At 55.2% G+C, this 27,867-nt stretch overlaps 1 protein-coding gene across 1 annotated transcript; it reads left to right on the top strand.

The window, feature by feature from the left end:
• The first annotated feature begins 264 nt into the window (after nucleotides 1-264).
• RBPMS2 (RNA binding protein, mRNA processing factor 2) lies at nucleotides 265-27,867 on the top strand. Its single transcript, XM_082843935.1, has 9 exons — nucleotides 265-607; nucleotides 1,194-1,311; nucleotides 17,096-17,173; nucleotides 17,743-17,781; nucleotides 19,324-19,386; nucleotides 19,720-19,870; nucleotides 20,365-20,516; nucleotides 26,401-26,470; nucleotides 26,733-27,867. Exons 1-8 carry the CDS (start codon nucleotides 507-509, stop codon nucleotides 26,461-26,463), a joined length of 765 nt encoding a protein of 254 aa, XP_082700061.1. The 5' UTR covers nucleotides 265-506; the 3' UTR covers nucleotides 26,464-26,470; nucleotides 26,733-27,867.

Genomic DNA, 27,867 nt, shown 5'->3' with positions numbered 1-27,867 from the left:
GTGTGTGTGTGTGTGTTTTTAAGCTGAGGGAGGAGAGGACCCCAGAAGCTGGGGGTGGAGGGCACGAATGAAACCTTCTCGGTCATTCGAGGTGCACACCCTCCCCCCACGCCTCCAGGGGCTAATAACCATTTGGATCCCCAACACTCGTCTCCCCGCCCAGGGGAATTTGAGACCTAAGTCCCACCCTCTGGGCTGAAAGCCTGAGGCCAGAGAGGGGAAGTAATTTCCTCAAGGTCACGCAGCAAACGGCGCCCAGCCGAGGCCGAAGCCCAGGTGTCCGGCTCGCCTCGGCCATCAACCCCAGAACCGAGCCCCCAACAGCCCTACGCTGGGAGGGAGGAAGCAGAGGGTGGACGGGGACTGGATGGCTGGATTTGGGGGTGAAATTGCGCCGGACACCCTATAACCCCAGATCAAAGTACAAGGCGGAGACTCCTTCCTGAAGCCGACCATCCAGGAGTCCCGCTTCGGGCGCCCCCTCGCGTGGGGCCGCCGGGGTGGGGATGATGAGGGACGAGGGAGCGCGGGGTGCTCAGCACCCAGTCCCACCTCCGGCGGGCTGGGACGGCGCGGTGTACGCGGCCCCTTTAAGAAAGTTCGCTGGGTGAGTTCATCAAAGTTTAAAAACTCTCAGTGGAGAAGGGAAAGGGGAAAGAGAGAGGGAGAGAAAGGACGAGGGAGAGAAGGGAAAAGCCCCGCCGGAGACTGGCGCGCAGCGGCCCGGGCCGGGGCGAGCCCGCAGCGGGCGGCGAGGATTGGCTGCGCGTTCCCCCGGAGACCGCGGAGAGGGAGGGGGAGGGGGCTGGCCGGGCCCCAGCTGAGGCCGGTTCCGGCCCCCGCCCCCCGCCGCCGCCCGGCGCCCGCCCCCTCCCCCGGCGCCCGCCCCCCGCCGCCGCCGCCGCCGCCGCCGCGGGCGCACTCGCGGGTCGCAGTGAAAAGGCGGAGGCGGCGGCCGCTCCGGCTCGGCTCCGGTTCCCAGTGCCTCCCCCGCCGCACCCCCTCCCCACCTCCTGCACCCGCCAAACTTGATGTGACCCCAGCCCGACGCTGCGGCTGCCCCTCTCACCGCCCCGCGCGCTCCCCACCGCCACCCAGCCCCTCACCCCCGGAGCGCACCGCTCACCTCGCCCCTTCCCACCTCCTTGCCGGGGCCGGGCGCCGCGCTAGCCCTCCGCGTTCCCTTCCCCTAGCCACCCCCACCCCACCCCCCGCACCATGAGCAACCTGAAGCCGGACGGCGAGCACGGCACCAGCACGGGCACCGGCACCGGCACGGGCTCGGGCTCCAGCGGCACCCTGGAGGAGGAGGTGGGTCTGCGCCCCCGGGACTTGTTGGGTGAAGTACACGCGGAGGTGGGCGGGGGACGGGGCGCGCGGGGCTCCGCGCGCGATCTGGCAGTCGCTCCCGGCGCCTTTCCGCCGTTGCCCTTCGGCCGGGGAGGAGCAGCCCGTGTCCGGCGGGCGGGGGCGTGCGGCCTGGACTACCCCGCCGGGCGGGCATTGTCTCCCCGCCCTCCCAGGCTCGGGGCCGACCGTGCGCCGGCGGCCGTCAGTGCGTCCCGCGGTGGGCGAGCTGCGCCGTGTCCGCCCCACGCCTGCTGCCCGCGCGTCCTTCGTTCTCCACTCCGCCCCGCTCGCTGCCCTCTTCCGAGGCGCTCCTCCCGCGTGGCCGGGACTCCCGCCTCGGCTGGGAGGAACTGAGCGGGATTAGCACGGCGGGCGGGCGGCACCCACACTCCCTTGTACTTTCCGCCCTGACCCCTCCCCGTGACCTTGGAGGCCTGGGCCGGCTGCGCGGCACCTTGGTTCGCTAGAGTTGTAGTCATGGGGGTAGACGGCTTTCTTCACGGCCCCAGAGCTTGGGCTTTGGCAAAGATGTCAGCTGACTGAGTTGGGAAGGAGATGCCTAAAGACACTCAGTTCCCAGTTCTCGTCTCTCGGGTTTTGCCGTGGCAGACAAGCCAGGACCCCAAAGCTGGCCCTAGTGGGATTCTGCTAGGAATGTCCACCGGCCATGTGCTAAGAGGAGGGAGTCTGGGGCGGCTTCGTGCAATCACCAACAGCTGAGTGGCTAATTGGATGTGGCAAAATCCGGGAGGGTGTATGTGTGTGGGGGTGGATATAGCCTTAAGGCTATCAGTGAATGGAGACCAGAAGCTCGGCCCGCAGAGACAAAAACTGGTGTGGAAAGGGGGCAGCCTTCGCAGCTCTCTCTCTGAAGGGGCCTCTGCTGTGTCACTCTAGGGCCAAGAGACCCTAGACCCTTCCTGCCGCGCCCTGGCATGCTCTTGCCCAGGAAACCAAGGGCCAGTTATCCACCCTGAGCTCCCTTCCCCTTGGTCTGGGGGAGAAACCGCAGAGCCCCTGATGGGGGTTGGCGTTGCTGCCTCCCTCCTATCCAGTGGCGGGTGCCCGCCCGCCGTGCTATAGGTTTGGTGCAGAATGGCGGCACTGGCCCACGGCTGGGCTGGGCTCCTCACTGTGGGAGGGATGATGGGAGGGTCACACTGCCAGTTCCCACTCTTAGCAATTCAGAGGCCTGCTGCCAGCCCCAGTCCACCAATGGCATGACAGCTTGAGAATCTAGGTCTAGATCCCGCTTTCTGTGGGGAAGGAAAGGAGGAATCTACAACGCTTCACTCTGAAGAGTGGCGAAGGAAGGCCTGACATATGTCCACGAGTGCGGTGTGGGCTCTAGTGGGCTGGGGTTCATTTGGCTCCTAAAGCCCTTGTCCTTCTTGGACCTTGATGCTGACAGGCCCTTGGCTTTGGGGACCCCATCCTGACTCTACCTGGTTGTTCAGAATCTCCCCTGAGAGTTGGGGGAGGCTGACAGGGTTGCTAGTGTGTGTGTGGTCTCTGCTGAAATTGAGGGAGGGAAGCCATCTCCTGTGAAGCTGGGCAAAGACCTGGAACCACTTCTGCTAGAGGGTTGACTTCAGCAGGGACTTACCTCGCCGAAGAGACCCTCAGACCCACCCGTTTGAAATGGGAAGGGTGAACCACGTGGCCAGTCTAAAGTCTTGGAGGAATCGTTTGAGGTACTGGTCACTTTTTTCTAACTAGCTTTTTGAGAGAGAGGGCAGAATCATCAAGAAGTGGAATCCCTGCTCTCCCTCCTTGTGGGCAGAGGTGGGCTACAGCCCTGTAGTGCTTCAAAGAGTTCAGTGCAACTGGTGCTGGGGAGGGTGGGGAGCATGGGCTCTTGTTTAACAGAGGTCTAAAACTAAGGGCCCCAGTGATTTCTTGGAGCCCAGAGTCTGCTCTGGTCTGGTAAGCACAAGAATCGGCCCCTTCTCCTCATTAGCTTTCTGAACAGTGGGCCAAGAGCTCTTCAGCCAGGGTTCCATCTTGGATGGGTGGTTTGAGCAGGAACTAGACTTATTCTCTTTAGCTTAGATGCCCCCTAGGTAGGCAGTTCTGCAACCCCCAAGAGCCACCACTGGGGAAATCTGCATTAGCAGTGGTGGTTTACTCTCGTGGTTGACCCAGGCTGGCTCTTGGAGATTAGCTAAAGCAAACCTAGGAAGCCAAGGAAGAAGTTAGAGGTCAGCCCTCCCTGAGATGTGGCTGAGTAGGAGGTGGTTAGACCTGTAGGGATGGAAAAGGCATTCCAAGAAGAGGGAATAGCATGTATAAAAGTGGGGGGTGGATTGTGGAGCCACATGGCTTGTTTGGGTGACTACCAGGAATTTGCCATGTTGCAGTAATATTGGAGGCCACGTTATGAACAGCCTGAGATCATGCAGGCTTGGGAGGAAATTGGCATTTTTCTGCTACTTAAGAAAAAGGTGTGTTAGAAGCTTTGAAAACTTCTAACCCTTTAACCCTTTGAAAGCTAAGGAGGGCAGCGAAGAGTTAAGGGGAACAGCTACGTGTCCCTTTCAATCTAGAAGCCTTCCCCCCCCCCACCCGGAGGTGCGTCTTGGCTGGTGCCTGAGCTCCAGAAGGTGAGGCAGTACAGCACCCGAGCCCTGCTCAGGGCAGGCTTGCCTCTGGTGTTGCCCAGTCCCAGATTCAAGCATCTCCTGTCTTAGTGATTCTTGAGAGATGGCTGGAGAGTTACAGTGTTTCTGGGGAAGGGTATATGTGGTTTGAAAGAATATTTTATTTTGAAAATGGAGACATATTTTAATACAAGGCAGTGTTAAGTTACAGTAATGACTCGTTGGGGGCCCCCTGAGAGGAGGGTGGTGTTTGGAATCTTGGGGTGGGGAGTGCGGTTCAAGTTTCTAAGAGTTAAAGAAGTTTTATGCCAACCTAATGGTAAGCTCTAGAAAGGCAGAGATTAACGGTAGCTAAGGGAACTACGGCTTGACCTGAGCGTCTTGGCCCCTCACTGCCCTCCATCCCCATCTTTGCCTGTCCATGGCATCCACCAAAGCTGGGCCAAGATCGCTTCTTGCACGTCTGGTACCCCACGGTCCATCATGTGTCCTCTAGGGGTCTCTGAGGATCCAGCTAGGTCCCTGGCCCCTGGCAGGATGGCCAAGGTTAGCACTCACATGAGTGAAGGAATTTCAGGGTCCAGTGTGTGACTTGGGCACTGCCCCTTTTCTCTGCCATCAAAAATATTTGACAGAATCTGGGACATCTTGGTGCTCTGTCTGCAGACTTTTTTTTGGTATAAGGGGAGGGAGGCATCTATGCTTCCGGGCTTTTACCTGGAAACAGGACCCAAGTAGGTAGATCCAGACAGATCTGGTAGATCAGACTCCCCTCCTCCCTGGCGGTTGTTGTGAATGTGTCTTCTCTGCTCAAGTAACCTAATGGTAAGGCTGTACTATGCGTAGTAAACCCATACGTAGTCTTTGTACCAGGCATTGTTTTGAGCACTTTACCGTTTTAACTCATTTAACTTCCACAACAGCACTGTGAAGTACTTATTACTATTTTATAAGTGAGGAAACTGAGACTCAGAGAGGTTAAATAGCTTTCATGTAGCTAGTAATTGGGTAGGTTGGGGTTTGGACCCAGAGTTTGCTCTTAACAACATACTATACCCACTGTTCTGTTTTATATTGGGGTTTTGGATGAGACTTGGGGGTGGGGAGGGGAGAGGATCTGCAACTGAAGTTTTTTAGGGCTGAGCTTTAGGTGATGACAGCGTCCCAAGCAGAAGCTCAGGGACTGGCTCCAGGCTAGTTCTCTTTGGGTTGGTGGCATCCCAAGACTGGGTGGTGGGAGCTGTCAGCCCCTGCAGGAGGAGCATTTTATCACAGATAATGTTTAGAATTGTTATTGCGGTGATAAAAACCAGAACAAGTGAATTCTCTACAGACAGTACATCCCCCTTGTAGCCTGGGCTGGGGCTGACTGCCTTCACACCCCACCCCCACCCTTGATTCCCTGTTGCGTTGGGCATCTTAACTAAAAAAATTGTACTTACTCTAAAGTGACTGCCTGTCGTTTTGGGGGTCCATTCTCTTGGGTCTCCTTACCTCCTCCTTCCCTGTAAGTGGGCAGCCTGGCTAGTTTGCCCCAGTAAGAACCAACTTCTAAGTATCATTCAGTGTTTGGACATTCTGATTTCTCATCTCCGTCTCTGGGGTGGGGCTGGGGGAGGAGTCTGGCAAGTATTGTAACTAGAGGCAACACATGAACTGTGGGATGCTTTGCTCTGTTTTCATGCTCTCCACCCATTTATCCCACTGGTTCTCCAGACAGTCCTGAGAGGTAGAGGAGAGGAGTCCTCCCACCTGCCCTGAGTGCTAAGTTCCTGGTCCAAGGCCACCCACCTCTGGTTACCCAGACCCGAGCTAGAGTGCTAGCTTCTGGCAGCACCTGGTGGCCTCCAGCCTCTACTCAGCCATTGATTTTGGGTAGCAGCAACATTTGATGCCTTGTCGGTTCCTCTGCCGTCCCCTGACCATGGCTGCCTCAGAGGGGTCCTCACACCCCAGGCAAAGCTGTGAGGCAGTGGGGCAGAGCCCGTCTCCCGTACTTCAGAAACCACGTTGCTGTGAGGTGGGAACTGCAGACAGCCCACGAAGCTTCCTATGCCGAACCCCATCTACTGCCTGCCCAGGGACCAGCACGGCCTCCTTGCTTTCTGCTTTTTTCCCTATTCCGTCCTTGGATGGAAAGGATAAGATTACCTGAGGTGTGCCAAGGCTAGACAGGTGGCAAGATCGTTGGGTCCTCCATTCCTGAAGAGTCCACTGGTGGATCCATCCATGCCAGGCGCCTCCAGAATGTAGCAGGAGCTGGGTGTAGTGGGAGGGTCTGCCTTGGCCCATCTGTCATGGCCTTCAGTCATTTACAGCCGACTGAGGAAAGGCTCTTGGCTGTCACGAGTCATCAAGGCCACCTGTATAGTTCTGAACAGGCCTAGGACCCTCAGGGAGAAAGTGCAGGGTCTGACCTGGACGAGCCCATGGTATGAGTGTCTGGAGTCCCTACCTCCTTTTTTTTTTTTTTTTTTTTTGCGGTACCGGGCCTCTCACTGTTGTGGCCTTTCCCGTTGTGGAGCACAGGCTCCGGACGCGCAGGCTCAGTGACCATGGCTCACGGGCCCAGCCTCTCTGCGGCATGTGGGGTCCTCCCGGACCGGGGCATGAACCCGTGTCCCCTGCATTGGCAGGCGGACTCTCAACCACTGTGCCACCAGGGAAGCCCCCTACCTCCTTTTTGTGGTTAGCCAACCTACCCTTTCCCAAGTGAGTTTTGGGCTTTAACTGGGAGAGGTCAGAAGAAATTACTGGAATAGGACCTGAGACCAGTTTGGGGAACCTTTGTTGCGATCAAGGCTGTGAAGAGCTTCCACCCAGACTGGTCCCTGTTCTTGTGTGTAATTGTAGCCATATGCAGGCACAACTTGGGATGGAGGGGTTCTTCTGTGTTGGTGACGGGAGCTCCAAACCAGAATCTAGGTCCTAGAAGTAGTTTCCATCCCTGAACAGAGACCCTCTCCCAACAGGAGTGTCCCTTTGGGAAACATCTCTCGTCAGACTTCATCTGCCTCAGTCAGGTGGTGCACAGGTGTGGCGTGCTCGGCGCTTTGTGTTCCTGTGCACGGTGCCGTGTGTTCACACTGGATTAACATCACATGGTTCAAGGGTTGGAGGTATTGATTTTGGAGCTAGGGGAAGTGCGTGGGATTCCCCTAGGACAACGCCTTGAATCTATGGGGTAGCATATAGCAGTGGTGACAGCTGCAACCTTTGCCAGCCACAAGGGTCAGGCAATAGATTGGCATTGGCTGACCACACAGCAGTAGGAGGGACAGGGGAGGCTGATGGCACAGGAGGGAAGGGAGCCTTGCCCAGAAGCTTCATGCTGGAGACCCTGTGAGCCTGTCTTTCTTTCTTTTTTTTTTTTAACATCTTTATTGGAGTATAATTGCTTCACAATGGTGTGTTAGTTTCTGCTGTGTAACAAAGTGGATCAGCTATACATTTACATATATCCCCATATCCCCTCCCTCTTGCGTCTCACTCCCACCCTCTCTATCCCACCCCTCTGGGTGGTCACAAAGCACCGTGCTGATCTCCCCGTGCTAATCTCCCTGTGCGATGCGGCTGCTTCCCACTAGCTATCTGTTTTACATTTGGTAATGTATATATGTCCATGCCACTCTCTCACTTTGTCCCAGGTTGAGCCTGTCTTTCTGAGTTGCCTCTGAAAGCCTTGTCCCTGGCTCTGTCTGGAACCAAGTGGAAAGCAGGCCACCCACCCCACCCACCCCCACCCTGCCTCCAGGCAGCCTAGTCAAGGAGTCTGCATAGCACAGTTCACGCTATTTGGTTGGGTTCCCTAATGAGGTGTAGCGCAGGGCTTGCAGCAGACTTTGACCAGGTGTGTTCCCAAGATGTGAAGCCTTCCCTTCCTGGGGGTAGAAGTAGCTTGGAGTATAAGGTCCGAAGCCTTATTTAATCCAGCTTAGTTCCTCCCACCCCTACACACACACACAGGTGGAGCTCTAGGGCACATTGCAGGCCCTAAAGGAAGAGCCCCAACTTCCCAGGCAACTTGGACTTGACCCCCAGCTCTGCCAATGGCTGGCCAGGCACCTAACTCCTGAGCTGGTTTCCTCAACTGTAAAATGGGCCTGTACCACTCTGCCCGTTACCTCAGAGGCCTGTCAGGCTCACAGTCCGATGGTAGGTGTGAAAGAAGTGGAAACTACAAAGTGCTGCCCAGCGTGGGGCCTTAGAGCCAAGCCCTGATACATGTGATTCGGGGCTGGGATTAGCAGGGGCAGGCAAAACACTGTGGAACAGCCCCTAAACCTGGACTTCTCCCCGCCAGGTCAGACCGTGATGACGTTGGCGTGTCCTAGGTGGGCACTGCTTGGAGGGAGGCTGGGCGCTGTCCTAGCCTGGGAGCTGAGCAGCCCAGAGCTCCTTGGAGGAAACAGGAGGCGCTGGCGCTCTGGGAGCATGTGTGTTTGTATCTGCTCGCTGTACTGTCTGGCTGTATCTGCTTGCTCTTTTTCCCTGTGTCCTTGTTCAGCCCTTATAAGTCCTGGGTCTGCGGGCCGTGTCACCACATTCCATCCACCTCTCGTCAAGTGGCCCCACTGAGAGGGACTTCTTTCCCCTGGGGAGGCGTAAGAGCGACCTGCCAGTGCCAAGCCTAAGCACAGGACCCAGGCAGAACCCAACTCTCACCCCGCCCCCTACATCTGTATTCAGAAGAAAAAGACCAGGCCGCTGAGATCTCTGCAGAGGTACAGTGACTTGCTCTGTGGTTTCTGTTTGGCAGCTCCGGTATTGCCCCAGCAAAGAGACCCCTCTCAGACCCCAAGGGCCTGGCTTCTGACATCCTGCTTTCTCACCCTCTCAACCTCTACCCCTTCTTTACTGCTTTCTTTGCCGTCTTGTGGGCAAAACGAAAGCACTGGAGCTCTGAGCCCATGGAGGACAGTGCCCGAGCATTACTCCCAGACTCCATCACGGTCTCCCACTTCCCTGGTTTCTTGGAAGGTCAGAGTGTGAAGGGCCCTGAGGCGAGTCCACCCCTCCTCTTTATTGCTGAGGCAGTGGTGAAGGCCACGAAGCCATTTGCCTGGCCAGTGGCAGGGCTGGGACTTCAATTGGGCTCCTTGACAATTGCTTTGAGGCTCTTGTTCTTTTGTTTCTGTGTCTGGTCTGTTGTCTGAGCAGGAGGCTGAGCCTGAGTCCTGTGTCTTGGTTCTCAATGACCCTTTTCCCCTTGCAGAAGCCAGGGCCGAACTGGGCGTGATGAAGTTTAAAAAGGACCTTCAGTATCTTTACAGCAGGAACGCGGCAAGCTTTATATAACGCAGGCTGCAGCTCATAAACTCCCGTGATCTGGCTGGTGGGGCGGTAGTGGGACACCGAGATGGGGTGGCTTGGGCTTCTGTTTGGACTCGGGGCTTCCTGGGGCTGTGAGGGGCCCTGCTCTACCCCCACCCCTTCCCCGCTGCAGAAGGCTGCTCTGGGAGTTGGCAGTCTGTCAGTCTTCCCTTTGACTTCCCTATAACTAACTGTTTAGGACTAGCCATGGGATCATCCAGTGGGACCCCGTGCACCCCCGGTCAACCTTCTGCTAAGGACTGTTGCTGCCCTCTTAGCTCAGAAGCTGAAGGTCATTTGTTCTGGGCACCTAAGGCTGACCCCCACTGGGCTCTGAGTGGGTTGGTGGTGTGAGATCAAGGTTTGCAAAAGAGCATTGACTTGTGAGCCGGGCACCTGGGGACACTGGGGCTGCTTCTGATACGCTCGGTGACTTGGAGCAACTCACTGGACCTCAGCTAAAAATAAGGTTTCTTCCAGCTCAGATGTTCTGCATTTCGGTTCCTGGAGAGGGCTGGGAATTGGGGAAGGATGTGGGAGGGGCTTATGAGAGGCTTGTTTTTCCCTGTTTGGATTTCCCTCCTCCCCCACCCACTTTTGTAAGGGGTGTTTTCCATCCAGATGACACCAGCAGGGCTCCCCATGCTAAGAGGCAGGGTTCAAAGTAAGCGAGTTACTTGAACATTTTGATGAAGTGGTTGGTTGAAACAGTTCCCTTTCCAGATTGAATTCTAACTTCAGAGATGTTGGATTGCCACAAAGAATCAATTTTCAAGTATCATTTTTATCTCTTTGGTATGATGTTTCTATTGCCCAGAGTCAAGTTTCTTAGCCTCGTGAGGCAGAGATCCACCTAGAAGGCAGGAGTTGTCTTCTAGTGGGGAGTGTTTCTGGTGGACCGCTGGGATTTATTTGGGGTTGGGGGAAGGGTGGGGATGACCCTGATGTTCTCCTCCCTCAGCATCCTTTGTGCCCCGGACGGGAGGTCCCTGGAGTCCAAGTCCAGGGTGCTGTCTTGGAGAGTACAGGGCTGGGGTTTGGAAGGAGGCCGTGGTTGTCCTTTGGAATTAAAGGGTAGGGGGTTTAATATCCATGGACATATGACTGTTTTTGACAGCAGTGTTTACCCCTTCCGTCTCTAATAAAAACTGGTATTTACGGCGCTCATCCTCTCAGCCACAGTATCCTGCTGCCACCCTTAACCTGAGAAGTTGAGTGTTCAATTCTTGGTATGAAGGTGGAGTGTGGCCAGGCCCCAGCCTGGGCTGATTGAGTGTGGCGTCCCCCCACTAGGGAGGGAGGGCCTCGTGGTGTGGTCCCTCGGACCCCACACCCCAGTCCTGTCCCACACGGAGGCTTTCCTCTGGAGGGAACGCCCCCTGCCCCACCTCCCCACACAGCTCCCTTCCCTTGACTTCTGCAGGGCCCCCGTGTGCTGGGCCCTGTGTGTGCCCAGGGGAGGACAGAGACCTCTAAGCAGCCACTGTTGGGGGAGCTGGCCTTGGCCTGGGGGCACTGGAATGACAGGTGTGCCTGTGCAGGTGTCCAGGCTGACAGAGATGTCCACCTGGGCTGATGGAAAGAGGTCGAGTCCTGCCTCGAAGCCTTTTAGGCAGAAGCCTGCATTTCTGCTATTAGGCTGATGCCTTGGGTATCACTGTCACCTTGCTCCTGGAGGCTTCTGTTTACTTTCATTTTTTCTGAAGATCTGTAAACAACCGTTGGTTTGTTTGTCTGAAGGAAGATCATTACTGACACACAAACAGGAATGAGTTTGTCAGAGCCCCTTCTTCCTACTTCTCTCTAAAAAGTTGTCTTCCCTCTGGGCTGGGGAGGGCTGCAGTTTTCACCTTTACTGAGGGAAAGGGCTGCACCACCCGGGGGCTCGGGTCGTCTGTCCTGCTGGGATTACAGAAGGTGCTGGAGAGGCTCCTTGAAGGGGGCGTTCCCTCCCCAGGGGCCTCAAGAATAAGGCTGAGGATGGGGGCCACCACTTCCTGTGCCCTTCTCTGCCCCTCCCCGGAGCACTGGGAATGAGATGGGTGGCCTCCCGTGGAGGAGGGAGGAGCAGGCAAGAGGTCGTTGGGAGCCCCAGGCACTCGAGGTCCAGCAGTAGCTGGAGGGAAAGGGCCCACGATCACACAGCAAATACCTAGCCAACCCCAGGAAGCCTGCCTACCAGTGATAGCCTGTGGTGTGGACTTCCTAGAAGGGGCTGGACTCTCCCACCCTCTTGTTCCCAGCACCCCCAGGGAAGGATAGGCAGCAGGGCTTGCTTGAGGGACGAGCAGCCTCGGGAGTCCCCAAGCTTTGCTGGCCAGGGACACCGTCGCGCTGAAGGCCAGTTTGCTGCCCTAGGCAGGGCTGGCACTGGCTGGGACCTCCAGCGAGGCCAAGTCTGCTCCTGACCATCATGAAGGCTACACACCATGTCTGCGATGTCCTGCATGGGGACACCTCTCTGGCCAAGCTCCTCGTCCACGTTGAATTCGGTGCTTCCAGTGGTTCCTCAACATGTGTCTTTTACTGGCCTCTAAGGATTCCCCATCCCCCCTATTTTTTTTTTTTTGGCTGCGCAGCTTGTGGGATCTTTGTTCCCTGACCAGGGATTGACCCCAGGCCCATGGCAGTGAAAGCGCCAAGTCCTAACCACTGGACTGCCAGGGAATTCCAAAGGATTCCCTATCCTTTTCCCACCTCTCCCCAGTACCTTCTCCAGCCTGTTCCAAACTTGCCTTCCATCTGTGCCAGGGACATGGCTGTGGTCCAGCACAGTCTGCTGGTACTTGCCATGAAGATGACCATTTTAACAGGACCGCGGTTGCTTTCAATGTTTCAGGGCAGGAGGGAGATATTCTCTTGGGCTGTGTGGATGCTTTTGGAGAAGGAGTGAGTGTATGGAAGAAGGGCCTAGGTAAACAAGTTTGCTTCCTTCTAGCAGCCTGGGATTGTGTGAGCCACCCCTTCTGCTTCCTCCAAGTATCTTAAAATAGTTTCGTGTTGAATTCTTGTAGTAAACTTGTGGAATAGGCGGTGGGATCTTTGGCTGGTCTTTCCATCTTGGCATCAGTGGTGGTTGGTCCCCGAATCCTTGTCTGCGCCCAGCCTCTCTGCTGAATGCTGCACCCTATGGCTGTGAGGCTGGCACCAGCAAGTGGCACGGGAGGAGTGGTTGCCAGTGCTGGCCTGGGACACAGGACTCATTGGCCAGGCCTTGCAGAAGTAACCACATGTCTCTGTCCCTGCCATCCCTAAGGATCCCGACTGTGCCATTAGGTTGCCTTGTCACCTTTCTATTCTGAGCCTCAGTTCCCTCAATAGTATTTATTCATCTATTTATTTATCTATCTATTTATTTATTTATTTATGGCTGCGTTGGGTCTTTGTTGCTGCGTGCAGGCTTTCTCTAGTTGCGGTGAGCAGGGGCTATTCTTTGTTGCAGTGTGTGGGCTTCTTATCTTCTCTTGCTGCGGAGCACGGGTTCTAGGCCTGCAGGCTCCAGTAGTTGTGGCTCACGGGCTCAGTAGTTGTGGCTCGTGGGCTCTAGAGCACAGGCTCAGTAGTTGTGGCGCACGGGCTTAGTTGCTCTGTGGCATGTGGGATCTTCCCGGACCAGGGCTCGAACCTGTGTCCCCTGCACTGGCAGGCGGATCCCTAACCACTGTGCCACCAGGGAAGCCCCCGTCATCTGTAAAATGAGGGTGTTTAACTAGCTGAACTCCACGGTGCCTTCCACCTCAGACATGGCCTCCCTGGGGAAGAGGAATACTAAAGAATCCAGCGACCGTGTAAGGTTGTCTCACCTGTGTTCCCAGCTCCAGGCTGATCTAGACCTGACCCAGCCTGACTAGGCAACCTTATAACTTAAATGGCTTGTGGTACCTGATAGGTGAGGTTTTTGTGCAGGTCAGTGTTGAGATTATGGGACCCTGAAGTGAACAAGCATATGGTTGAGCCTCTCCTGTGTGCTGGGCATAAAGTGTGCTCTTCATCCTGGAGGTAGAGGGTACCTGTGTTGTACAGATAAAGAAGCTGACATTCAGAGAGATGAAGCAGCTTCGCCAAGCCAAGCATAAAGCTGGGATGCAAACTCTGGTCTAACTAACCAAAGCCTTTCCCATTTATGGCATCACTCTGCCGTCCTGGACCACATCGTTTCTGGCTGTGAGTCCCTTCTTTGGAGGGACCAAGGTGTGTAGAGACGGGGGAGGTCTCAGATGTTGAGCCTGGCTCTAGGCACCTTGGAGGACAGGAAAGTTTTGAGACTTGCCTCCTGTCTCTGGGTTTTAGAGTCCAGGTGAGCTCAGATGGTGGGACCAGTAAAAGATAAGGGGTCCTAAGGGCCCCAGAAGACTTCAAAGGAAGGAAAGAGGGGTGAGGAAGTAGAGGGACCTGAGGGATGGATGCCCTTCAGTTAAGGAATGAGGAAGGGGTGGTCTGAGGGGCAGTGTGAGCAGCTGCCATGCCCTATGTGGGTGCTTGTCGGGGACCCGGAGTCTGTGGGCCGGGGCAGGACCTGATGGAGTTGGAAGCAGCATGGTGGGTAGGTGGGCTCTGGAAACTCTTGTTCTCTCGACATGTGGCCGGCCAGCCTGCTAAGCGCATACTTCCTGTCACTCCAGCTTTGCCATCATTCTAAACAGGCACCCAGAGAAGGGACTGGCTACTGAACGGATGTGTGGCAGAACTTTACCCATCCATGGGGCTAACAGGGCTGCCCAGGTGTGGCTGCCTCCGTCCCCACAGCCAGAAGGATGGCACAGATGGCTGAATCAGTGTTCCTGGATCTTACCCAGCTTTGCTCCTTGCTGAGCCAAGCTTGCCTGAGCCCTTTCTGGGCCTCAGTTTCCATGTCTGCACGGAGGGATAGGCAGAGGGCACATCATCTGCCAGGGTGTCCAGGGTCAAGTAAGAACCAAGGAGAGCATTCAGGTCAGGCTTCCTGTGACTTAGCCTCCCAGCAAAGGGTCTGTGAACTGGCAGACGGGGACCCACCACCTAACCCATAACTGCCTTGATGTCAGCTTGTTTCCTAAGGAATGACCAGGCACAGGATGCAACCTGTATTGTAGCCTTTAGAATCTAAAAGATGGGAAGCCAGGGAAAAGAGTCATCTGGCCCAGAGAAGGCTGGGAACCAGAATCTGAGCTGGGAATGAGGGAAAGTTCCCCTATACTCACTCCCCTCCCCTCCGCTAAGCAGGAAACTTTGTGCTGAGAACTTTCTATTTAAGGGGGCCTCTGGGGAGGTCTGGCCAGAAAGGAGCCATTTGAGGAAGGGTTTAAAATTAGCCGGGGTGAAATGGGTGGCCCCTGGGGAGAACTGAGGTAGAGGTTTCTGTGGGCAGCTCTGGCTTTGCATCTTTGACCCAAAGCATGTCCCCTCATCCCAGGGAGGAGGGAGTAGTGCTGGTCCAGGCCGACCCAGCAGGACCCTGGCTGGCTTGTACTCTTTCAGTCCATCGTCTGTGGTGGGCTGGGCGCCCAAGTCCTGGCACCAAAAAGCAAGCATCATCTCTACCAGCCTGGGGGAGTGGTTGGGAGGGAGACCTGGGTTTTAAGTCCCAGGTCTGCTGCCTTTTAAAAACAAGCTGCATGGCCTGAGCGAGGCACCACTTCTCTTTGGGGGTTTACATGTAAATGAAAGGCCTTCCGTCAAAGGGCAGAGGGGTGTAGAGGATGGCTGCCCTCTGGAGTCCAGGAACTCAGTTCAGCCCACTCTGGAGCCTGGGCTGTCCAGTTTCTCCCAGATACTTCTGGGACAGGGCAGTGCTTGAGAGCTGCGTGTATAGGGACACAGCTGCCAAGGGCTGTGAGATGTACAGAACCTTTACCCCAGGCCCAGGAGCAGAAGTGTGTGTGGCGAGGAAAGGCATCGCCAGAGGGGGTGGAGGTGTCCTAACTGGCAAGGAATTCTCCTGGGTTTGCTTCTTGGCGAAAACTCACGTGAGAGAAGAAGCTGTCCTTACCTATTTTATCAGCCATGGGCTTGGAGTCATTCCTGTGTGGCTAGGGGTGGCGACTCTTGTTACGGGCAGCTATGGGGGCTGGTTTCCTTTGCCACTCCTGGCTCTGTTGTTGACATGTGTGTTCATTGGAGGGGGGGGAGGGGAGAGGGGGGGAGGGGAGGGGGGAGGAGAGGGAGAGTGTGTGTGTGTGTTGGGTGTAACTTTGCCTGACTGCCCCGGGTTCCTGATTCAAGCCATTGTCTCCAAGAAGGCTGTTGCCTCAGTTCCTTCAGCAGGCCATCACTAGAGCATGGAAGAAGTTCTTTGGTGCCTCTGGGGGGGAATGTGGCCCACTAAATGTTTTCAAGAATAGCCACGTGTTGGGTGGGCTGAGGCATGTGAACTTGTTCTTAAGTCGTCAGTGACAAGTTGAGAAGACTTTCGTTGGGCTTAGTGGTATGACATGCGACTTGAAACAGGAGTCAAGGGAATTCCCTGGCAGTTCAGTGGTTAGGACTGTGCGCTTTCACTGTTGAGGGCAAGGGTTCCATCCCTGGTCGGGGAACTAAGATCCTCAAAGCCATGTAGCCAAAAAAAAAAAAAAAAAAAAAACAGAAACAGGAGTCAAGTGTGTGGGGAAGCTCTGCTCTTTTGGATTTTTCGTTACTCAGAAAGCACAGTTTCGAGATGTATTTTTAATGGATCTACACTCTGGAAAACCCTCCTTCTCCCATTATAATTATTGGCTGATCTGGCCTTGCTAGTTGAGCATTGGAGGCCAGCAGCATTTAACCAGCAATGGTGAATTAGGGAAGTGTTCCTGCCAGCCCTCTCCTGGACCTCACCCACTGTTCGGGAGGTCAGGTTTGGCAGGAGTCACAGGATGGACACCTGGTGTCTACTAGACCTGGCTTCAGTGCCAACTTGTAACTTTGTTGAGGTCAAGGCTCATAACTTACACCATCGTCGGCCTCACTTGAAGTTGGCAAGATCCTACACATTCTTCAAAACCTAGCACCATTGTTCCATCTCTGACTCCTTCCTCAAGTCCCGTATTCAGTAAACATTTAGTACCAGCACCATGCTAAGAGCTGGGCAGAGAAGCAAGAATATAATACATTGCCGGCCACTGAAGAGCCTACATCTAGCATGGGAAGCAGGAGGAGATGGATGTGAAAGTTCTGGGCCCTCTGATGAAATCGCTCCAAGGCACAGAGTTTACATCTTTGCCTCTCTGCTAGACCAGATGGAGCCTTTCTACCAGGAGTCCATGGGAATATTCTGAAATATGTATACGTTTCTACTTGTGCATTTTTTGGAGGTAAGACACCATAGCTTTCTTCAAGTCTCAGAGGGGTCCTTCATCTATCTTGTTAAACAGGACTCTCTCCTTGAGGCTGTTCGGCAACAGACAGTCTGTGCAGAAGTGCTCAGCTAGTGCTTGATGTGACACCTGCAGGATGAACCCAGGGAAAGGAAAGGGTCCAGAAAGGTTTTTTTTGGCGGTATGTGGGCCTCCCACTGTTGTGGCCTCTCCCGTTGCGGAGCACAGGCTCCGGACGCGCAGGCTCAGCGGCCATGGCTCACGGGCCCAGCCGCTCCGCGGCATGTGGGATCTTCCCAGACCGGGGCACGAACCCGCATCCCCTGCATCGGCAGGCGGACTCTCAGCCACTGCGCCACCAGGGAAGCCCCCAGAAAGGGTTTTGAAAAGTTAAATGCTGTGAAACTTGGGGTGCTCATTTGCCTCAGCCTCCAAAGAAGGCTCAGGAAATCCTGAATTCTTCCTTCAGCCCTGGAAGGATTCCAGTTCCTTCCTGAAGGAAGAGCCATCATCCTTGTTCTTCTGTCAGCCCGGCCCTGACCACTGTGGTCTCTTCCCCAGGTCCGGACACTGTTCGTCAGTGGGCTCCCTGTGGATATTAAACCCAGAGAACTCTACCTGCTCTTCAGGCCGTTCAAGGTGAGTCTGGACCCAGCCACCCATGGGCAGAGCCTAGGATGGAGGAGAAGCATGAGGAATGAATCGCAGACCTGGATTGGGCAGCAGGAAAACTAGAAACTGTGATGGCAGCCCTGGTTCTCGGTCCCGGTTCTGCTAACTCATATGTTGCTTTCTGTCAATTGCTTATTAGCCTTTCTGAGCCTCTGATTTCTCATCTGTAAAGTGGAGACAGTAGAATCTCAGTAGACTTTGCCGTATAAGGAATCTTTGAGATTCAGCATAGCGTTTTCAATTTGCAGATAAGAAAACTTAAAAAGGTGAGGTCTGTGCTTCCAGATGACAGGCTACGGGAGCAAAGGGGAATTTCCGCATGAAATGATGAATGCTACCGCATGATGGCCATCCCATGTGCCAGGCTGTGTGATATGGGACACGAAGACTGAGGGCACTCAGCGGTGGTGGAGATCAGAGTGGGTCACCTTTGGGGGGAGAAGAGTGTGAGCTGGGGAAAGGCAGGGCTGGGGGGTGGCCAGGGTAGCACAACAGAGGCTTCCGACCTTCCTGTTAATGACCACCTCTCTCTGCAGGGGTATGAAGGGTCCCTGATCAAGCTCACATCGAGACAGGTAATTTCTCTCCAAGGTTTTTCTTCCTCCCAGCCCAGACCGACTGCTGAAATTGGAACTGAGCCTGTTCTCTTTTCCTCAATCTTGAGGCATCTGGCAGCTGAGACCTGCCCCCTGCCACCCCTATCCTGTCCTAGGCTGACGAAAGGGTAGCCTCCACAGGTCCCCTCTTCTTACCAGTCAGCTCCTGGTCCTCACTCTCTGGCCCTTGAGAAGCCACAGTGGGACCCGGAGGCTGAGGACCATAGAGGTGGTGGCTGTGCTCTGGTTCCTGATGCCAGGGGTCCCAGGCCCAGAGCCTTCAGGAGCCATTTGGGGACTGGACTGAGCCCAGGCAAAATGAAGTCGGAGAAGTTTTAAACCTGTTGTTCCCCCCACCCCGACCCCCCTTTTAAATAAATAAATAAATAAATAAATTTATTTATTGGCTGCGTTGGGTCTTCGTTGCTGTGCACGGGCTTTCTCTAGTTGCGGCGAGCAGGGGCTACTCTTCGTTGCGGTGCACAGGCTTCTCACTGTGGTGGCTTCTCTTGTTGCAGAGTACGGGCTCCAGGTGCACGGGCTTCAGTAGTTGTGGCACACGAGCTCAGTAGTTGTGGCTTGCGGGCTCTAGAGCACAGGCTCAGTAGTTGTGGTGCACGGGCTTAGTTGCTCCGTGGCATGTGGGATCTTCCCGGACCAGGGCTCGAACCCGTGTCCCCTGCACTGGCAGGTGGATTCTTAACCACTGCACCACCAGGGAAGCCCAGGGCAACAAGTTTATGGGACTTCCCTGGTGGCTCAGTAGTTAAGAATCCTCTTGCCAATGCAGGGGACACGGGTTCGAGCCCTGGTCTGGGAAGATCCCATGTGCTGCGGAACAACTAAGCCTGTGGGCCCAAACTACTGAGCCTGCGCTCTAGAGCCCGTGTGACACAACTACTGAAGCCCATATGCCTAGAGCCCGTGCTCCACAACAAGAGAAGCCACAGCAATGAGAAGCCTGCGCACCGCAATGAAGAGTAGCCCCTGCTCACCGCAACTAGAGAAAGACCGTGCGCAGCAATGAAGAACCAACGCAGCCAAAAATAAATAAATAAATAAATAAATTTATATATATATATATATAAAAAAAAAACCTGTTGCCCCTTGATTGAACCTGAAGCCTTTCCGTGCCCTTGATACATTAGTGTCCCCTTTCGTGCTGGGGAAAACACTAGAACTTACACTTAATTACCTGCATACATTAAAAAAAAAAGACTTTTACTGAAAGGGTGATGTTTAATGCAGTGGGATAAAGCTGTATTGGCATTGTTTCCCAGAATGTGGTACCTGGATGGGAGAGTTTTAGTGCCCCAAACCAAAAATATATAATTCTTGTCCATATATAATTATATAAATATATAATTCTTGGCCGTATCCTCCCTGTGTTCTAGCTGAACATAGAGGGGATATGGACAAGAATTATATATTTTTTTGTTCTTTGTTGTGTTGTTTTGTATGCTTGAAGGGGAGATGGAGTGTTGGGAGAGATGCAAGGGTATTCTCTCTTTTTCCTACTAGCCTGTTGGTTTTGTGATCTTTGACAGCCGGGCAGGAGCAGAAGCGGCCAAGAATGCATTGAACGTGAGTAGACAGAGAACAGTCCTTTCTCTGACCCACAGACTTCTAGGCAATGGGTATTCCTGTTCCCGTCTTCTGCAAACCTTCCCCCACTCCACGCCCAAGGAAAGGGCCCACAGATGTACCTTCCCCAACATCCTGGGGCAGAGTCTTTGGCTGCACTGTCTGTGCCAAACGCCACTACTCACAAGGCCCGAGCAGTGTGTCCGCTGTCTTGGCCCCCGTGTGGGCGAGTCTTTCAGCCTGGATCATTTCTGGGGCCCTTCCGTCCCCACTGCAGTGGACAGGCTGGGTCCTACAGTGTAACGCGTTTCCCTTCCTTTCCTTCTCACGTAGGGTATTCGCTTTGATCCTGAGAACCCTCAGACCCTGAGGCTAGAGTTTGCCAAAGCCAACACCAAGATGGCCAAGAACAAGCTAATGGCTACACCAAATCCCACCAACGCTCACCCCGCCCTAGGAGCACACTTCATCGCACGAGACCCCTGTGAGTGGCACTCAGAGTGGCCATCTGCTGCCCTTTACCTGGCAGAGCTGGGGGGCCCTCGTGGATGGAGTTGCGTGCAGAGGGCATCCCTGAGGGCATCAGTCCTGCCTGCCCGCCCCTTTTCCAGGAGCTTCTTGCAGCCACCATTACCCATCCCTGTGGGTCCCATGCTTCCTTCCTCCCCTGCAGCCTTTGCTGGACCTCAGGCTGAGCTCCTGAGCTGTTGGTGTCGCCCAGCTTCCCTGAAGCCTTCTCTGATCCCTCTTGGTTGAGATGAGCAGAGACCCATCTGAGGGCTTCTGGAAGCAGACAGGATGCTCACCAAGCCGGGCCAAGTTACCGTGGCTTCTTTCCCAGTCTTGGGATCCTTCAGGGGAGCCTGAGAAGGGAGCTTATGTTCAGTGATAGTGCTGGGTCCCCTTCTGTGTTTGGAATGGGGTGGCGCAAAGGGGGACCCGCGTTCTGACAAGGGGGGCTGTTGTCTCCCATCGCAGATGACCTGATGGGGGCCGCTCTGATCCCCGCATCCCCAGAGGCCTGGGCCCCCTACCCTCTGTACACCACAGAGCTGACCCCAGCCATCTCACACGCTGCGTTTACCTACCCAGCCGCCACTGCTGCTGCCGCCGCCGCCCTACATGCTCAGGTAAGCCTGTCGGGGGGAGAAGTAGGAAAGGGGAGAACAAAGGCTCTGAGTTGGCCGGGCTTCATTCCTACCCGGCCGCGGGCCACCCAGGTCCCCAGAGCTGCTGCAGAACTCCTGTCTTGTAACAACAGTACCTTTGGGGTTTGGGGTCCCACAGAGGGGAAGGAGAGGAAACGCTGTGAGGCCGCCTCGAGGATACACTGCAAATGCGAAGTGTGAGAGACCCACCGTGGGTCCACTGACCCTGGACACGCGCGGGCAGGCTGTGCCGATTCTGCCTGTGGTGACAGACCTGAGTGTGGTCGCCGGAGGCAGCCCGCCTGCCTCTGCTTCCTCCTGTCTTTGTGAACTTCAGAAAGCTCTGAAAGATTTCTGTGTCTGGGTTGTTCTTTTTCACTCATCTGGAAAGATAAGAATAGTAGTATCTGCCTCAGGTTGTTGTGAGAATTAAATGTTAAGCCACGTGAGGGGCTAGAATTGTACCTGGCACATCCGGGGTGCCCAGTGAGTGTTTGCTCTTTTGTTCAAGGAACGTGGGCACCCTGCATTGTGACCTGGGCTGGGGCGGGAAAGATGCAGCCCACGCCTCTAGGCGAGAGGTGGAGAGGGCACGGCTGGGCTGGGAGGGCTCTGTGCTTGCCGAATGCCGCGCCAGGTGCCCGAGAGGGGCACGAGCACCTCGCAGGTTACAGCCAGGCCTCTGCGCGGCAGTGACAGGGCACCGCCAGGCAGCGTGGGAGGGCTGTGGTGAGTGGCGAGCCCACCTGGGCCTCTCGTCAGTGAAGCGAGCGAGAGCTGAGGCTCGTGAAGAGGGACCTGGCTGCTGAGAGGGAGAGAACAGGGGTCTCCTGGCTGGGGCAGTAGAAGGGGACGAGGAGTTAAAGGTGTGAGAAGCCAGGAGGGAGAGTTCCCAGAAACTAGAAGCTGAGGCAGGAGGAGTGGGCAGCTCTGCCAGTGGGAGGGTCAAGTGCGTGTCCATCCCTCTGAAGGGCTTAGTGACCTGGGTTCGCCCAGTTCCAAGGTGGAAGGTTCAGATTCCCTGACTGCCACCCTCGCAAGGTGTTCCCCCGGCCACGGCAACTTGGGTTGTACCGAGGGCAGACGCGTGGTTCCGCTTGGCGCTCACCCCGGTGGCACACGACAGACGGCTGGAAAATTGATCGGCGTAGGGAGGTGACGGGGCTCTTCCTCTCTAGGGCAACGTTTGGGGGACTTACCGCAGACCAGTTCTGTGGTGAGTGAAGGCAGTCCTCTGTGACCCGGTGGAGTGTGGAAGGCAGCTGGTGCGGGGGGGGGGGGGGAGTTTAACTGCAGGGACCCTGTGAGTCCTCTGATCCCAGCTGTGCCACCAGTTAGCGACCTGATCTTCAGCAAGTGACTTTACCTCTGGGCCTCCGTCTTGTCCCCATCTGTAAAACGCGAGGGCAGGACCAGATCGGATGGAGAGGTTCTACCCCGTCTGCTCTGAGATGCTAGGCCGTGACAATGTGAGGCAGAGGTTGGGAGCCAGGGACAGTCAGGATGTCAGATTATTCAGGAGCGATATCTCTGCCCTTTTTGGGGTGGCCCCCCAGCCGGCTGGGAGTGGTGCACCGCTGCAGGTCCCTAAGCTTCGTACACGGGACGGTGTGCCCTCCTCTTGTCTTCCTTTCCAGCTCCCTCCCTCCCTCCCCACGCCCTGTGGCCGTCCAACTCCAGTCCAGCTCCCTTGGTCCAAGTCCTGGCTCTCTCTTTCAACACTGTGTGACCTTGGGCAAGTTTCTTGACCTCTCTGTGTCTCGATTTCTTTGTGGTATGATGATAGTCGTAGCTACTTTAGAGGGTGGTTGGTAGCCTATTAGCATAGAGGGAGCACTACCTGCTTATTATTTCATGTCATTATTGTCCAGTTCCCTCCAGGCCTCGCTGTGCCTGAGTTCCTGTCTTCTGGTCTCCCTGGGAAGGGGATGAGGGCCCCCTCAAAGGATAGTGGCTTTTTTCGGGAGGCAGCCTGATGACAAGCGATCGGATCACGTGGTGACTAGTTCTGTCCCGCTCCTTGAGTTCTCTGGATAGTTGTTTCCTCGACAGTAAAACACACTGTTAGGACCAAATGTAGTAATAGGCATGAAAGCATTTTCGAAGTAGTATCACTTTCTCTATTCCTTCCAAGAGCCCCCTCCCTGCCCCCGATAGTACCGCCCCAGAGGTGGAGGCTGAAAATGCCTAAATGAGGGAGGTGGACCCTGGTGGTCCTCAGGAGGTTATTCTGAACCCAGAGGACCCGTAGCCGCGTTTTTCTGTGCCTGGGGGTAAGGAGGTGACTTGGAGAGAAAGGCAGCAGCTCATAGACAAAAGGGGATGCAAACCGGTCCTTCCTTTCTGTACCCCACCATATGCATCCTGACCTCACGCCCTCTGCCAGTAGCTCGGCCTGAGCGAGGCATCCTCATGTGGCTGCAGGGACGAGACCTGCAGGAAGAAAGGGGCTTGGAGATGGTTCAGTCCTGCTCTATCTCAGCCCAAGGCTGTGTTGCTGGACCTTCTGATCCTTTGGATAGAATCTTCTCCTTTCAGAGGGTATGGGTGGCAGGGGCACACTGGGGTCTGGTACATGAAGATGGTGACCTAAAAGCAGGGATTCTGCATGTCCCCTCGCACCCCAGGGTCCTCCCAGTTTGGACTGCTTTTTCCATTTCGACCTGAGGGTACGGGGGTCTTTCACTGCAGCCCTTTGCCCCCCTTACACTGGCTCAGCCACTTACCGATGACCTTAAAGTTACACGAATTCCCCTGCCTCTCTTTTCTTGTCTGTTTAATGGAAATGCTAATAGCATCAACTTTATAGGGCTTTTCTGAGGATTAAATGAACTTAGTGTATGAAAACTGCTTAGACCAGCATCCGGCACATGCCAGGGGCTTCATGAACATTAGCTAGTAGAGGTCTGCGTTCATGGGAAGAAAAAGACAGGGTTTTTTTCTCTTTTTTGCCTTTGCTTGTCATCCTGTTCCCCAAAATATCACTACGTTTAGTCCTTAGACTTGGTAGGTGGTTGGACACAGGTGTATAAGTAAATCCATGGGTATGAACCTTTCACAAAAATTACACATTTAATCTTTTTAAAACTTAAATATTAGGACATGCTTCTATGTCAGTAAGTGTAGGTCTGCATTCTGGGTGCCTGGCTAGCCTACCAGTGTATAAGTGTGTCTGCCTCCCTGTAGATGGCAGTGAGGTTGTTTACACACTTTTCTTTTGCTCCGTTAGGCTGTGCTGCCATGGATGCCCTTGTTCACACCTCTCTGGGCACCTGTCCTGCCTGCTTTCCTTATCATAAATTCCTAGAACTATTGCAAGGTCAGAGTGTAGACTTGCCGGTCTGAGTTAATTGTATTGTTTTGACTTTGTGATGAGTGAGGCTCCCTTACTTGTTGGCTGTTTCTATTTCTTCTTGTGTGGATTCATCCCTTTGCCCACTTTTTGGTGTATCTTCTCTGTTAGTTGGTCTGAGCGTCTGAGAGAGGACCGTGTGCCCCCCACTCCTTTGGGTGCTGCCCCTCTTGGAGCTGTAGCCATTCTAGATGCCCATGGGCTGTCCCTGTGGGGTGGCCTCTTAGGACCTCCAACCCCGCCCTGTGAACAAGTGGAGGCCCTGACAGGGGACTGGCCACTTGCTCCCTGCTGTGCTGGCCGTGACCCCTGGGCCTGGGGTCTTGTTCTGAGCTGGGGCAGGAAGAGATCGTGCTTCTTTAGAGAACCTGGACCACTGGCCTATCCCAGCATCTGAGGAGAGTGGAAATGCAGCCCTCCAAGTACGTTCTGTCTAGTTGGGTTGCACGACCATCCCGAGCTCAGAAATTAGGGCTTTCCTCTGCTTCCTCCCCAAGAAGGCGGTGGCTCATCTCAGGCTGGAGGGAAAGCTGCTGCTCTGGGGCCCAAGCCGCAGCACCTAGTGGAGAGGGTGGGGCTGGATGGAGCAGGCTTGTTGTGGGGGCCCCTAAGCAGCCGGTGGTGGAGGAGGGCAGGTCGGAGGCCTCCAGGGTCCCTCCCACTCTCGTCCGATGCTCTCCCCTTGTCCAGCCCTGCAGGGCACCCAGCCTGTCAGGCGCTTCCTTGCCGTGGGGCCGCTCCAGCTGGAGGCTGGGTGAAGTGCGGTGGTCAGGGTCCACTAAGGCTTCCCTGAGCTGGACCGGCCGCAGCCTTGTCCGGTGGCAGCGGTGCTGGTTTCCTCATCGTCCCTCTCTTAGGGAATGAGCTCTGGTGTCCAGCCGGGCTTGCAGCTGAGAGGGCAGCCCACGGCTCGGCAAAGGGGAGGAGAGGCTTCCTCCCACTCAGCTGTCAGCTAGGAAGGGAGGGAACTGTTTCCAGATGTTCAAAAGACATGAGAGAAAATAAGATGGCCTCTGAGGCTGGATGGCTCAAAGAGGCTCTTGACCCTTTCTGTGTGGTGTGGGGCTTAATCAAGGTGGTCCTGGCAGCCAGGGGTCAACTGTGTGCCGATGACAGCAGTGCCACATCCTTGGAGCCCAGGGGCCATCCCGACATTGGTCAGGTGGCCTAGGCCCTGGTCCTGCCATGTGCCAAGTGTCCTGGCATCTCAGAGGAACCAGCTGCCGACTTCCTGCTGAACACGGGGTGGTCAGAGTCCTGCGCTGTACAAAACAGCACCTAGAATTTGGAGGGGGCACAGGAGCAAGTTCTCAGGAAGCTTTCATCAGCCACCAGATAGCCTGGCGTTGCTCGATATCTTCCCTACTTACAGAGGCAGGGATTCCTGGCAGCCAAGTGGGTAACTGGGTCTGACTGCTTGTGCTTCAAGAGTTTTGTCTGTATGCCCAGCTGCTACTTGGTTTCCTCATCGGCTCTCCTGTGCCATCCCTTTCTTTCCTAAGAGAACCCCGGCTCCCATCTCTGAGTTCCCTTCCCACCCCCTCACTCGGGGCCCTGTGATGCCCTGCCGCCACCCCTCCCAGGTGGCCGCGGGTCAGGCCCGGGCGGACATGCTGTCTGTAACTGGGGCAGGCGGCCTCCCCGCAATCTTGGCTTGGCACCCAGCACGGCTCACCGTCCAGACTGGCCCATGGGGAATGGGGTGCATGTCATTTCCTGGCCTGTTTCTGGGAATCATGCTCTGGGGCCATTGCTCTGTGGGGCCTTCTAGCAAGTACCAGGGTTGAGGTAGCTGCCAGGCTCCCACTAGAGGGCTCAGCTGGTAGGTTACAAATCTCTAAAATTAGGAGGCTTTTGTAATGAAGGGAACGGGGGTGGGGGTGGTGCAGAAGCTGAAACGGGGCAGCGGCGGAGGCGGGGGAGCATCAGCTGGGTCTTGTCTGTGACTTCTTGGGATCCTGCAAGGACAGGACCAACTTCTGGGAGTCCTGCCCCTTGGAGACCACACTGACTTTGGTTTCTAATGTGTTTTTACATTCTGTCTTATCTGATCCTCGTGGATACCCTGTGACTTTTAATCATCTCTATCCTGTAGCTGTTGAGGACACTGAGACTCAAACGAAGTTGAGCAAAAATGTGTTAGGTGCATTCTCCTGATGTTAGGAATTCCGCACTCTCCCGGTTAAGGCGGCAGGGCAGACTGTTGGGCCAGTGCCCCTGGCTGCCAGCACTCCACCCGGTACAGTCGGGCTCAGTGGAGCGTGAACTGGAGCGTGAACGCCTTCGTAACCCTTCTCTCATTTGAACCTCTGTCCTGCGGAGGAGGCAGGTCAGGTGGCGCTCTCCCATTTTCAGGATGAAGAAGCTGACGCCCAGAGGTGAGTAACTGGCCCGACCTCCGCCGTCAGTGACAGAACCAGGACTCCGACAGGGCACTGAAGGCCGTGTTTCCCAGGCTCCCCCGTCAAGCGAAGGGACTGCACAGCTAGCTCCTGACGTTGGCTTCTCTTGCAGGTGCGCTGGTACCCTTCCTCTGATACCACCCAGCAAGGATGGAAATATCGTCAGTTCTGTTAGTTCTTCAGTAAGTGCTGGCTCAGAGGCCTGGGACGGAAAGTGTCCTAGAGCCTGGCTCCCTGCAGGGCCTTGGTTCCTCTGCCTGAGTCCAGGAGCTCGCTGGTGCTACCCCAACCTGAGCTTGCGCCTGGGGCACTCTGGCTGGTTTTCCCCTCTCCTCCCACCCTGCCCCCCACCCCACATCTTGCAGCCTCCTCGCAAGGGGAGGGCCTGGGTTCAGCTCCAGTCCCATGCATCTGCTCATGGCCACCTCTTTCCCCTCCCTCCAGGTCTGGTCACCACAGCTCGAAGCCCCCGCCCACCTCACTGGGGAGGGAGCCACCCTGAGCTTCCACTGCCCCCAGGTGGCCCGTGCAGAGCTGCTGCTTCCCTCCAAAGACTGTGAATTTTAAGCCTGACTCAGTGGACTCTTGTTTCCTTTCTCTCCTTTTCCTCAGCCCTGTCCTGCCCCAAAGCCCCTCTCCAAGGCCTCACGGCAGGATTCAGGGGCCTTCTCCCTGGGACACCCAGACCCAGCTCGGAGGTCTCACTGGGACTGAGCAAGGCCTGACCTCCAGTCCAAATTTGCTTCCGTAGCCCCACCTCAAAGAAATGAGGCGTTTAATTTTGCATGTTTTCCTGGCATGAATTAAGACACTTAAACTTGTATATATGTGAGTGTACAGTTTGTTCTCACATTGTGTCACCATAGCAACAAGTCCTTACCACTAATGGTTCATCATTCCCGGTCCCTCTCCCCACACCCCCTCCCCTGCACCCACCCTGCTTCAGTGAGGACCAAGCCCTGCAGCCAGTTCCGCCCTGCGGCTGGCAGCCTCCACCACCCCACACACTTCCAGGCTGAACAGGAAGGACCACCCAGCCAAGGTAGAGCGTTTTCTTGGTCATTTCAGATTGGGGTCCTCTGCTTCCTCCCTCTCAGATGAGCCAACAGCCATTAAGAAAACCCTTTCTCTGCCCAGTTTTTCGCTTACCTCTCCGCGGCGCACCCCACCCCTGCCATGGTTCCTCATGCTTTCCAAACTTTAAAACCAACCAAAAAGTGAAAGTATTTTTGTACCCTGTGTAACAAAATATTTATGCAACATGAAAGATTTTTCGTGTGTGTGTGCAATTAATTATTGAAGAGACCTTGTCCGCCCTGTCAGATAAGTTTAACATTTTAGTTTGAGGCATGAAGAAGAAAAGGGTTTCCGTTCTCCAACAGTGAGCCTTAGAGTCAGCCGTTAGTTTAAGAAAAATGAAGGAAAAATTGTGCAATTTTTTGTTTCGTGTGCACATCAGTGCATTGCCTTTGGCCGCAGCTGTGGCTGTCTTGCCGTTTTCAGACTTGGGAGACGAGGAGGCTGTTGTAATTGCTGATCCTGTGAGAATGTGAAACTGGATAATATATGAAATGCAAAA

The sequence above is a fragment of the Leucopleurus acutus genome (genome assembly GCF_964270905.1).
Source record: "Leucopleurus acutus genome assembly, chromosome: 1".
Lineage (NCBI taxonomy): Eukaryota > Metazoa > Chordata > Mammalia > Artiodactyla > Delphinidae > Leucopleurus > Leucopleurus acutus.
This window is presented reverse-complemented; position numbering and strand designations above follow the sequence as displayed.